The sequence below is a fragment of the Perognathus longimembris genome, chromosome 9 (genome assembly GCF_023159225.1).
Source record: "Perognathus longimembris pacificus isolate PPM17 chromosome 9, ASM2315922v1, whole genome shotgun sequence".
Classification (NCBI taxonomy): domain Eukaryota; kingdom Metazoa; phylum Chordata; class Mammalia; order Rodentia; family Heteromyidae; genus Perognathus; species Perognathus longimembris.
The window spans coordinates 18,003,770-18,016,661 of record NC_063169.1 but is presented as its reverse complement, the minus strand read 5'-3'; the positions used below and the strand labels follow the sequence as shown (position 1 = coordinate 18,016,661).

The 12,892-nt window shown below is 38.6% G+C and overlaps 1 protein-coding gene across 4 annotated transcripts in view; it reads right to left on the bottom strand.

Moving 5' to 3' along the window:
- The window catches only part of Usp45 (ubiquitin specific peptidase 45), a 58,790-nt gene that overhangs the window by 29,868 nt on the left and 16,030 nt on the right, over positions 1-12,892 (bottom strand). For all 4 annotated transcript variants that reach the window (XR_007212064.1, XM_048353776.1, XM_048353777.1 and 1 more), the window contains exons 6-7: positions 2,763-2,905; positions 1,837-1,932 (exon numbers count right to left, since the gene is read on the bottom strand). Coding sequence is in view for 3 of the 4 variants with exons in the window: in XM_048353776.1 (XP_048209733.1) it covers positions 1,837-1,932; positions 2,763-2,905 (239 nt within the window). In the remaining variant the exon portion in view is untranslated. The remainder of the gene's footprint in view (positions 1-1,836; positions 1,933-2,762; positions 2,906-12,892) is intronic.

Genomic DNA, 12,892 nt, shown 5'->3' with positions numbered 1-12,892 from the left:
AGTGTGGCAAGAGTAGCTAAAATTGTGTGAAGAATTAATCTATTTTTAGATTTCTTTCTCCCTACTAAATTTCGGTGTAGAATTCTTTTTCTTTGCCTTTCTCCTTTTCTCTTTTCCCTTTCTTTCTCCTTCCTTCCTTTCTTGCTTCCTTCTTTCTTTCCTTGCTTTTGTCCCACTACTAGAGCTTGAACTCAGGGTTTCTAATACTTGCTTAGCTGAATTTTTCACTCAAGGGTAGTGCTCTACCACTGAGCCACACCTCCACTTTTGGCTTTTGCTGGTTAACTGGAGATGAGAGTCTGGCAGCAGGAGCTTTGAATGGAGATCTTTAGATCTCTGCCTCCTGAACAGCTAGGATTATGGGTGTGAGCCAGCAGTACCCATCACTTTTGTCTTTCAAAGCTGTCTCCTGGTTAGTATAAACAATCTAGATCACCACATTGGGCTAAATATCTTTACAACTCCTTTTAATTTTTATCAAAATACAGATCATAAACTATATATCCAGATCATAAATACAGATCATAAACTCTTCCTTTGGAAGCTATCTATGTATAGATCATAAATGATATATATACTAGAGAATGTGAGATAACATATTAGAGAATATATTGAGAGGATTTCTCCTCTCTTCTCCTTTCTTTATTCTTTCCCTTTCCCTCCCTCCCCCCCTTTTTTTTCCTCCCAGATGGGGTCATGAATTGCTCAGACCGTTTGCCAACCCCGCTCCTGCTCAACAGGAATACACCCCTGTGATGGTTCTACATTTCTAACTAAAACCATTACTAGTGTGGCAATGCCCTCCAGTCAAAGTCCATCAGGAACACACCCAGAGCAAATAAAATGAACTGATTACTAAGTGTGGTGAGCCCGAACACATCTTAGGGAACATGCTTCGGTGAGATGGTGTTATACAAGAACCTACACAGGATTTGGATTTTGGTCATAGGAAGTGGAGAGTTACTCTACAGGATGTCATCATCATGGTATCATCACACATATTTCCGTGATAGGTATGCCAACGAGAGCATATTCTTCACTTCTTATGTTGGCCAAGAGAGAGGATATTGAGATTTTTCTAAAGCAGTGATACTGGTTTTGTGTGTTTAGATACATTATGCAATACCTTTGTTTTGTCTTACTGTAGCAGTTTCAGAGAAAGCTAGTTTGTGGCAGCTGCCCTGTAAGATAATTTGAATGTGGTCTAACTGAGGTGGGTGGGGTGTTAAGCCAGCTCTGAATGTCATTTTCAGCTCTTATTTCTTCTTAGCTTGTTTTCTTTCTTTCCCGTTAAAAATCCATTACCAGATTAGACTTCAAAAAACTCCAGATGCTCACTATTTATATCTAAGAACAAAAGTGCTAAATTTAAGTAAATGTCACACCAGTAAGTACAAAATAGTAATCTCTGCATTTTGCTCAACAAAGCCAAAATTTTTTCCAGTGTTATTTTGCTTAAAGGCTGTCTCAATATCTTTGCATGGTTGGTTCAATGATATATTTGAACTATATCCTAAAGCGATAATTTTGGAAAATTTAGCTGATTTACTTTCAATTATTTTGATTTATCTGCTATTATACAGGAGGGATTTCATTGTTATATCTCCACACCTGTTTACAATGTATTCCTATCAGTCTCACCCTATCACCATTCCTTTCTCCCTTCCCAAAACAATCTCAACATGTTTCATGTTGTATTTCTTTTGAATTATTTAGTTGAAGTTCTCCAATGACCATCCCAGTTTACAAATCTGAGAAATGGAAAAGTTTATTTCGATGATAATGGTAGTTCATTTGAAACCAAGTACTATCCAGAAAGGTCTACTTCTTACTCACCATCTGGGAATCTGGAGAAAGAGCAATCTTCAATTTTGTGCCATCTTCTTTTATCTCATTCATCATTTCAGTAAGTATGTAAGTTTGTGCCAAGTTCTAAATAAAAGTAAAATAAAATTCGGATTCACTTCTCTTTTCCCTCTGATCTTAGGAAGCTAATAATGTGACAGAATTTTATCTAGCCTAGCAAAAAAAACAAAAAGCCTGAAAAAGATTTTAAATTTAAGTGATATAAATTAAGTACACAGGGCTGGGGATATAGCCTAGTGGCAAGAGTGCTTGCCCCGTGTACATGAGGCCCTGGGTTCAATTCCCCAGCACCACATATATAGAAAATGGCCAGAAGTGGCGCTGTGACTCAAGTGGCAGAGTGCTAGCCTTGAGCAAAAAGAAGCCAGGGACAGTGCTCAGGCCCTGAGTCCAAGGCCCAGGACTGGCCAAAAAAATAAATAAATAAATAAATAAAGTACACAGAATAAATATCACTATTTGTGATATTAAAATAGAGGACCTTTAGGAAGCACGGTATGAAGCAAAGGCATATGTGTTTGATGATGGCCAAAGAAACTAAAAAGGGAAGAAAACAGGAGAAGACCACTAAAACAACAAATATCCAGCAGCCATTTGGTAGTCTGTACATATGCTAATGCCCATACAAATTAATTAGATGAGTATTTATACTGTTTTGGTTTTTTTTGCCAGGCCTGGGGCTTGAACTCAGGGCCTGAGCACTGTCCCTGGTTTTGCTCAAGGATAGCACTCTACCATTTGACCCACAGCACCAGTTCCAGCTTTTTCTATATATGTGGTGCTAAGGAAATCAATCCCAGGGCTTCATGTATATGAGGCAAGCACTTTACCACTAGACCATATTCCCAGTCCCAGATGAGTATTTATACTTTATAAACCTTTTTGATGGCTTTTACCTGGATGACTGCATTAAAAAAGCAGGTATTCCCTAAATTTGTAATTCCTTTCACTGAGGACACACTGATTGCTTGTCTTCCCTTCTTTATTTCTCCTGTTTCATATTTCTCTTCACAAAACTTTAGGATTCGAGCAAATGCATCTACAAGTTAAAGAAACCATCACTGACATGAGATGTAAAATTAAATGTCATTTGATAATTTAAATATATTTAAAAGTAAATAAGATTGTTTGTTTGAATGAGTGTTCCTGAAAGACAAAAATACAATGCAAATGTCTTTGGCTATATATTTTATTGCTACTGCAGCTAATTTAAAATCATTTAAATACAGAAGAGCTATATGTCACATCATAGTCTAGGTAAATTCTAGTTAATTATAAAGGAAAACAAGACTTGGCTTCCAAATACCATTTCCTATTAAGAAAAGGCTGATTCTAAGCCTGGAGAAGCCTGAAAAATCAACCTATACCATTTTTTGTTGTACCAGACAATAGTGAAGTGCTCAAAACCAATGATGGAAGGAGCTCAAAACACACAAGTACTAATTTGGCCATCAAAATAAATAAGGACAGAGTAACATTACTCACAGAATAAGACAGAAATTACAAATTTTTTTTTATTGTTAGTGTAAAGATGGATTTTTTTAATAAAGAAAAAAGGGAATGGGAGGCAATCCTTATAAGAGAAGGACAACTAATAAGCAGAAGAAATGATGAGTAAGATTTTGTTACATTATACATTCTTGTGAGCTTTTCTGTTATCAAAATTAAAAGTCTAAAAACACCAGGCACCAGCAGCTCACACTTGTAATCCCAGCTATTCAGGAGGCTGAGGTCTGAAGACTACCGTTCAAAGCCAGCCCAGGCAGGAAAGTCTATGAGACTGGTACCTCCAAATTAGCCATCAAAAAGAAGGCTGTTGGCTCTAAGTGGCAGAGTGACAGCCATACTTGAGCAAAAACACTAAGGGACAGTGCCCAGGACTTAAGTTCAAGCCCCATCATTGACACACACACACACACACACACACACACACACACACACACACACACACACTGCTTCAAAATAGCTTGACCCAGTACTTATGGCTCTCGGGTGGGGGAGTGCACCTATATTAGGCCCCATTATCATTCAAATGGGACTAAGAGACTTTCTCTGAGGTTTCATAAAGATTACATAAGCTAAAAATTGAGAGCATAAAGCATAGGAAGCATCATTTAAATGCTTGAAAACACAGCTCTGATAGCCCCATCAAAAGGGATATTTGTGGCCAGGTGCTAGTAGCTCACAATTATACTCCTAGCTATTCAGGAGGCTGAGATCTGAGGATTGTGGTTCAAAGCCACCCCAGGCAGGAATGTCCGTGAGACTTTCTCCAATTAACCACCAGAAAAACTGGAAGTGGCACTGCGGCTCAAAGTGGTGGGCCACTAGCCTTAAGATGAAGAGCTCATTGACAGCGTCCAAGCCCAGAGTTCAAGCTCCATGACCAACAGGAAAAAAAAAGGGGGGGGTGGTTTGTGCCAAAATTCCTAGCTTCGTGAGTCTTCTTTATAATACATTACTTGTGTGCTCTCTTATTTTTTCTTCTGGTTATTCTTGTACATTCTGGGTATTTTTTTGATTAGTTTGCCATTCATCTTGGCTTTATGGTTTTCATGTTTCAACCTCCCTCCCTCCCTCCCTCCCTCCCTCCCTCCCTCCCTCCTTCCTTCCTTCCTTCCTTCCTTCCTTCCTTCCTACATCCTTCATTCCTCCCATGTTTTTTTCTTTATGGGACTGGAGACTGAACTCAAAGCCTCACACGTGCTAGGCAACTGTTCTCCCACTGAGCTCCACCCACCTCAGCTGGGGTTTTCTTTCAAAATATGGAAACATCTTATTTCATTGAGAAAAATGAGCTGGAGGCTTCTAAGTGTTTCTTGCATTATGAAAAATCTATTCCTTGAAAAATATTTTTCTTCCAAGTCCTAATAACTAATGTTGCAGTATCTTTTACGAGGCAAGCACTCTTGCCACTAGGCCATATTCCCAGCCCTGCAGTATCTTTTAATGTGCGCGCGTACAGGTCTTAGGGCCTGAACTCAGGGCCTGGGCAATGTTCTGAGCTTCTTTTTTTTTTTTTTTTGCCAGTCCTGGGCCTTGGACTCAGGGCCTGAGCACTGTCCCTGGCTTCTTCCCGCTCAAGGCTAGCACTCTGCCGCTTGAGCCACAGCACCGCTTCTGGCGGTTTTCTGTATATGTGGTGCTGGGGAATCGAACCTAGGGCCTCGTGTATCCGAGGCAGGCACTCTTGCCACTAGGCCATATCCCCAGCCCCGTGAGCTTCTTTTTGCTAAAGGCAAGCACTCTACCACTTGAGCCACAGCTCCGCTTCCATCTCTTTTGGTAGTTTATTGGAGATAAGGGTTTAAGGGTTTCATAGACTTTCTTGCCCAGGCTGGCTTCAAACTGCAATCCCCAGGTCTCAGACTATGGAGTAGCTAGGAATACAGGCGTGGGCTACCAACCCCCAGCTTCCTGTTTGCTTTTTTAAAAAGTATTTGTTATTACTAAATAACTGGTGTCTGTTACAGGGTTCAAGGGAGGGGAGTCCCCGTCCCTCCAGTAGTCCACCACTCAGAGACAGTCTCAAGCAAAAAGATGGATTTATTGGGGAAGCAAAAAGCAAACTGACCAGCCAGGGATGCAGCACAAACTCAGGCACTGACACTGTGACCATAGAAAGTGGGCTGACCGGCCTGGGACACAGTGCAGACTCAGGCGCTAACACTGTCCCCTAACAGCCCTCAAGCTGGGGTTTATAAAGGTAAAAGTGTAGCACAGATGTAGGAGGTTGACCCCGGGGGTAAAGCAAGTAACAAACAAGCAAGCCATTTACAGAAGCAGAATTTTGGGGTCAGGTTGACCTAATCCACTCCCCTCAACATTTCCTACCAGGTTTCCCTAATCAAGATGGAGTCAGCTGTAGTCCCTACAACATAGCAAAAGTCACATTTAACTTTCAACTCCAGACTCCTGTCTTGCTTGTTCTTCTCTGCATTAACTTGGGATTCTGACATGGATCTTGGCTGGGTTTGCAGACAGAGCAATCTGCCTCTTAGCCCAACTAGAACCTAGAACAAGGAAGTTTCAGACTCTCACTGTATTGCCAATTTATGTTTTCACAGTGACCTTTATGAGACACAAGATGAAAGAGTAATTGAAATCCAAGTACGACTCCATTTTACTTAAGCAAAGCAGTTAAGTGTTTTTTACATTTGCAAATATCAATTTCAGAAAGATTAATTCATATTTCTCAAGATGATAATAATATTCTAATTATAAGTCCACTGTCATTTTGCTATCTACATTCTCATCAATAATTTACTTTGAATGAGAATAATTATAAAAATGCAGTAGGGCAGATTCTTGCAGATTTGAGTACATGAAACCCTGACAAATGACTCCTTAAAACATTCTTGATAATGTGAAAAAAAAGTTTTAAAAATGTAAAAAGAAAAAGTTGAAAAGGTTTTAGCTTTCAATTTGAAAATTCAATGTTCGGAAGCAAAACATTACAGGATATAACTGCATGTAAATACACACACTCAATATAAAAATACTTCCAGAATAAATTATATTTTAACCTTAGAAAACCATTTACAAATCATAACATGCACATAATTTATATGTGCACCATGTTTACACATTAGTTTTTTTTTAAACATCTGGGATAACATCTCAAAGTAAACAATGTTCAGAAGACCATCTGGACAAAACTGCAGGCAAAAAAAAAAAAAGCATAAACATATGGAAAAACAGATTTTCTCCTTCCCTTCAGCAGAAAGGGATGACAAATGTCAAACCTAGAGATGTCCACGCTTCAGTGTGCGGTGCTGCTTGGCACCACCTGGCTCTCCATGCACAACCACCAAATATGGACAGCACTGCCAGAAAGAACATGTCCACAGGGCAAGCGCAATAAAAACTCTTCATTTCATGGTTAAATTGCCACTTTGCACACGTGGCAAGGCTCTGTTGACTTTTCTATGTCAGTCTGTGAGAAAACATCCACATTAACCATGCTCTTGGATGTGAGTATCCAACAGATCAGACCATTCGTGTAACGGGAAGACAGTAACGTTCTAGTTTTGTATTTGAAAAGTGCAACTTTAAAATTCAAATGATTAATCAAATGTCTATGGGGTGTCAGATACTATATGAACCACTATTTATAGTAATTTATACTAAATTGCTTATTGTCTATGACTAGAACATAAGGAATCATCAACGGCACAGTGATGTTAAGCCTTAAACTTATAACATTAAACATTATTTCAGTAAAGCCTCTATAAACTAAGTATACATGTTGTGTATTTAAAACTGGGTATGGTAGCATATGCTTATTCTCGGCACCAGGGAGACTGATATTAGCTTGGGCCAGCTTGAGCTATGGAGAAAGATTTTGCTTCAAAAGAACAAACCAAAAGACAGACAGGAAAAAAAAAGAAAAAATATCTGTTGAAAGTTATGATTCTAGTTCAAAACAGAGATGTCAGACTGGCATTTCAATTATCTGACAAATGTAGGAATGTGTGTTTTAGTAAGACACAATTTATAATTTCTAAGAATGATTGTAATTTCATTTATAGAGACGATAAAGCTTTGTCAGTTTGGCAGTGTAGATGGTTTAGATCACATTCACTTTAATAACTTTTTTTTCGTCCCAAACAGAAAATGTAATACTAGAAAAACTAGACCGCAAGATGTTTTGAAGTATAGTATACCTAAAAAGACTAAACCACAATAACTAAAAGATAAACTATGAAACTGATTCTCATTTGCTCTGTTCATTTTAAGATTACTTGCATTTACTTTTTTAAAAAGTACTACCTATATATGAAAGCATGATTTTATTAAAAAGGATTTAATATACTCTACTGACAATGCCATCTGGAAGTCCCTTACACAGTACGAAAATACAAGCTTAAGGGTCAAAGAACACTGAGAGGAAACTAAGGTAGTGTATCTATTTTTTATTTTCTAGTTCTAAGGATAGAATACAGGGCCTATGCAATCACTCATTTTACTACTGTGCTACATCTCCAGCACTCTAGCTAATATTTTTATTTTTTTTACTAGCTAAATTTCTTAAGTATCTTTTACATATCTGCAGTTTACCTTGAAACCTATAAGCCTATACAGTCTGCCTACTCAGAGCTGCTGGTCGCGTAAGCCTCATAGTTTTGGTTTTTTTTTTTCTCGATACTGGTACTGGGTCTTGAACTCAAGGCCTGGGCACTGTCTTTTAGCTCCCCCCCCCCACCTTTTTTTTCTTTTCTCAAGCTACAGCTCCACTTTTAGCTTTGTGCTAGTTAATTGGAGATAAGTCTCATGGACTTTCTTGCCCAGGATGACTTCAAGGCCAGAGCTTCAGCTCTCAACCTCTTGAGTAGCTAGGATTATAGGCACGAGCCAAGCCCTTCTAGGTTTTATATAGACCTCTGACTGTGCGGGACAGAAAACTGGCTGAAGAGCCAGCAAAAAATATATATATATGTAAACAACAAAACCAAGTATTTAATTGCAAAATGTCTACCATACTAATGATTTCAAATATTCAAATATCAGACAATTGTCTTTTTCAGAAGACAAAGTAAAGGGTACTAAATCATAAATATAAAAATTAAACCAATGGCCTTGGAATATAGCTTAGTAACAGAGCATTTGCCTTAGTAACAGAGCATAAGTTTAAGGCTTAGTAACAGAGCATTGACCCTGAGTTGAATTACAAGCACCACCAAAACAAAAACAAAGGACTTTAAAAGAAATATATAGTTTGTCATCAGTGGTTCATGCCTGTAATTCCAACTACTCAGAAGGCTGAGATCTGAGAACTGTGGGTTGAAGCCAGCCAGGGCAGGTAAGTCTGTGAGACTCTTATCTCCAATTAACCAGAAGAAGGAAAAAAAAAAAGCCAGAACTGGAACTATGACTCAAGTGCTAGCCTTGAGCAAAAAAAAGCTAAAGGACAGAGCCCGGGCCCTGAGGCCAAACCCTAAAACTGGCACTCTTACTCTCTCTCTATATATACACACACATATGCACACACACATATACACACATGTACATACACATACATATATATGTATGTATATTAGTTATTAGAAATATATACACAAGAGAAGTAACTATCTTTTTAATCTTAGCAAAAGTTTTCAAGAAATGTAAATTCATGATTCCTGGATTTATATCTCTGCAGGTTAAAATAAGTTACATTTTAAATATCCAATACGTTGTTTTCCAATCCCTGATATATACAAAAACAAATAACTTTTTAGTGCTCAGTTTTGAAAACAAATTTCTTAAGAGTAGGACACTGACTTTATGGCAAGACAAACATTACTTTAAAAAAAACTATCAAATATTCAAATTGCTACTATAAAAGGTCATAATATATTTATTCTCAAATATCCACTATACAATGTACTGATTCAGTTTTCAAATGAAGACTCATAAAACTTATATCTTCTAAAACCAAAAGAACTGGGGCTCAGAATGTGGCTTAATGGCAGAGTAAGCACTTTAGCAGTCATGATGCCTTGGGTTCAATCCCTTGTTACCACATAAACTAAATAAATAAAACCAAAAGAACCAACATAAGTAATGACTTTTGTATACCAGAAGCATTAATAACTTTTAACTGAATATGCTTAATTTTCTTGAGTCTTGTTTAAAATGGTATACCATCAGCATTAAAATCAAATTTACTTATCTAGAAAAGAATGTGGGATTGTCAATTACCTGTCTAGCTTACAGAAAGCAAGCCAATTAAAAACAGTACTTCATCAGAATTTCTGTATCCTATAAGTACTTGTAGAATACATTGGTGGCCATTTATACAAGAAGAGTGAAGTAACTATCTCATAAGCCTTTCAGAAAACACAGATCACTTTTTAACAATAAATGTTATTCTTTTAGGTTGTAGGTCCACAGCAAAATTGAGCCATTCGCCTCTGTCGCACATGTGTTAGCCTTCCCCATGACCAACATCCCCACCAGTATGGTTGGGCTGTTATAAATGATGAACCCACACTGACACATCATTATTACCCAAAGTCCAGAGTTTGCGTTAGGTTCACTCCTGTGGTGTACAGTTTATGGGTTTGGACAAATGCATAATGACACATATCCATCCTTGTGCCATCAGAGTAGTTTCACTGCCCTAAAAAATCCTCTCTTCTGCTTTGCCTATTCACTGCCCCCCACCATTCCCCTTGCTGAACCCCAGCCCCCACTGATCTTTTACCATGTCTAGCTTTTAGGTCTACTTTTGAATAATACGTCTTTCTGATTGGGTTTCACAAGAACATTTATTTGACCTTTTTCAATCTTGTGTTATAGATGAACTTTTCATTATGTATATAAAGTGGCAGGAGGAATTTTTTTTTGAGCAAATCAGAACATCAGATGTGAAACCTACACAGCTGTAAGCATTCTTCTGGGAACCTGCGCTGGGGTTCATCTCAACTGCTTAATGCAATTACCTAACCCAGTGATGCAGTAATAATGTAATTTGCCCATTTCTACAGCTGACAAGAAGTTTAATCTTGAAAAGGAAAAACTTGCTTCCCCATAACTCTCCTACCTTGAAACTGCATACCTGTTTATTCTCAAAAACAAACTCCCAGTTAACCATTTCCCTTAGAAATACTTAGTCATATGACATTAGTGTAATAAATGGGCATATATGTGTGTGCGTGTGTATATAAAAGCATTACTGTCTTCATACTATGATTCAAGTAACCTTCCTGTCCACATATTACAAGTCAAGTAACCTATCCAAAGTATAAAACTGCCTTCAGGGGAAATTCTAAACTAACCATGTTTAAACATATGCTCATACTTACCTACTGAGACTCCCTTCTCACCACCCCCCAACACCACAAAACTCCTTTCAGCTCGGTAGAATTCCCTAGACCTATTAAAAAGCTATTTCTTCTGCCTGGAACACACCATTTCCCTGTCAGCCTAGATAGTTTACAAAGCTATTTTTCCAAACAAAATTTCTTTTTCTCTTATTACTCTATATTAGATACTATTCCAGAATATTCTCATTAGTCTACTACTATACTCTTGTGGCACTATTTAACCAAGCAACCACATACCAACATTTTTACATGTCTTCACAGTTTTTTCTAAAGTCTTCAAAATCAGATCCAGCATTCATACAAATGTTAGTATCAACTAACTTGCTTTCTTCCTTTCTCTTGTCAGTCGTGGGGCTTGAACTTAGGACCTGGGCGTTGTCCCTGAGCTTTTTTTCTCAAGGACACTTTGAGCCACTGCACCACTTCTGGTTTTCTGGTAGTTAACTGGTGACAAGAGTCTCATGGAATTTCCTACTTGGGCTGGCTTTGAACCATGATCCTCAGATCTCATCTTCCTGAGTAGCTAGGATTACAGGCATGAGCAACCAGCGCCTGGCTTAATATCAACTTTCATTTATGATTTTCCAAGAATGTTCTAAAAATATGCTGAAGCTTCATGGCAGATTACTAATCCAAAACACTTCTAAAATGCTCTGGAATCTTACTTTAAGCCAAACTTGCCTGCCAAATGCTGTAGGTTGGCCCACAAGGAGAACCACATTTTCTTCTGGGACTTCTGGCAACCATGAACTCAGAACTCTGTCATTCTGGATGCTCTGCTGACTCTCAAACTCCTTCAAAAGCCATTTGCCAGGTGTTCCGCATGCTTCCACAAAGGCAATCAAGGCAAGCACAGTGCCTCCAACCACATGAAGTTATTTCTTCTCTCCTCTCCACCTGCCCTGAATTCAATTCTCTGAGGGTCAGCTTGAAAGCTAGCTCCATGATTTCTTTCCTTTCCAAATGTATATTACATGCACCATATCAATTAAAGCAGAAATCTTGCTCTGCTTGTATTCTCATTATTTTTTTTAAATCACGTCTTTCAGCTCTCAAGCGTTGGAGGTTGAAAACTTCCTCCCCAACTGCTGGCGCTATTTGGGAAGAAACTCAGTGTGGCCAAGCTAGAGAACGTAGATCATCATGTGGCTTTGGGGTTGTATTCTGCCTTAGCCCCCTGCTGACTTGCTCTGTCCACTTCTTGGCTATCAGAGGGTGAACGTACGTTTGCTGCCATGTGTCCTCCCTCACCACAAGGATGCGCAAGATTCCTATGGACTGAAATCTCAGAAACTATGAGCCAAGATAAATCTTACTCCCCTTCTGAGTTGTTTTTATCACACTGATTTAAAAAAGGACTTCCTTCCTTCCTAGCACCCTCCAGAAATTTATAAAATCAAATAGAAATCACTGACTTTGTTCTTTTTTTTTTTTTTTTTTTGCCAGTCCTGGGAGTTGGACTCAGGACCTGAGCACTGTCCCTGTCTTCCTTTTACTCAAGGCTAGCACTCTGCCACTGGAGCCACAGCGCCACTTCCCGGCTTTTTCTGTTTATGTCATGCTGATGAATTGAATCCAGGGCTTCATGCATGCTAGGTAAGCACTCTACTGCTAAGCCACATTCCCAGTCCCTGGCTTTGTTCTTAAACTTGCGTAAAAAAAAAAAAAAAATGCAGAGAAAAGCCAGGTGTCAGTGGCTTATGCCTGTATTCCTGGCTACTTAGGAAACTGAGATTTGAGGATCAAAGTTCAAAGCCAGCCTGGGCAAGAAAGTCTGGGTGACTATTATAACCAATTAATTACTAGAAAGCCAGAAATTCAGCCTTGGGGAAAAAAAGCTAAGGCATTACCTTACGAATGGAGCAATGTCATTCTTTCTGACAGAAGCACAGAATTCCATTGTGTATATATATCATATTTTTTTGATCCATTCATCTACTGAGGGGCATCTGGGTTGGTTCCATATTTTAGCTATGGTAAATAATACTGCAATGAACATGGTTATACTGGTAGCTTTAGTATGACCCTGTTTGTGATCCTTTGGTTATATGCCCCGAAGTGGAGTTGCTGGGTCATAGGGGAGCTTTATGTTTAGACTTTTGAGGAACCTCCATACTGCTTTCCAGAGTGGTTGACCAAGCTTACACTCCCACCAACAGTGTAGTAGCATTCCCTTTGGCCACATCCCCTCCTGTATCTGCTATTCGTTTTCTTGA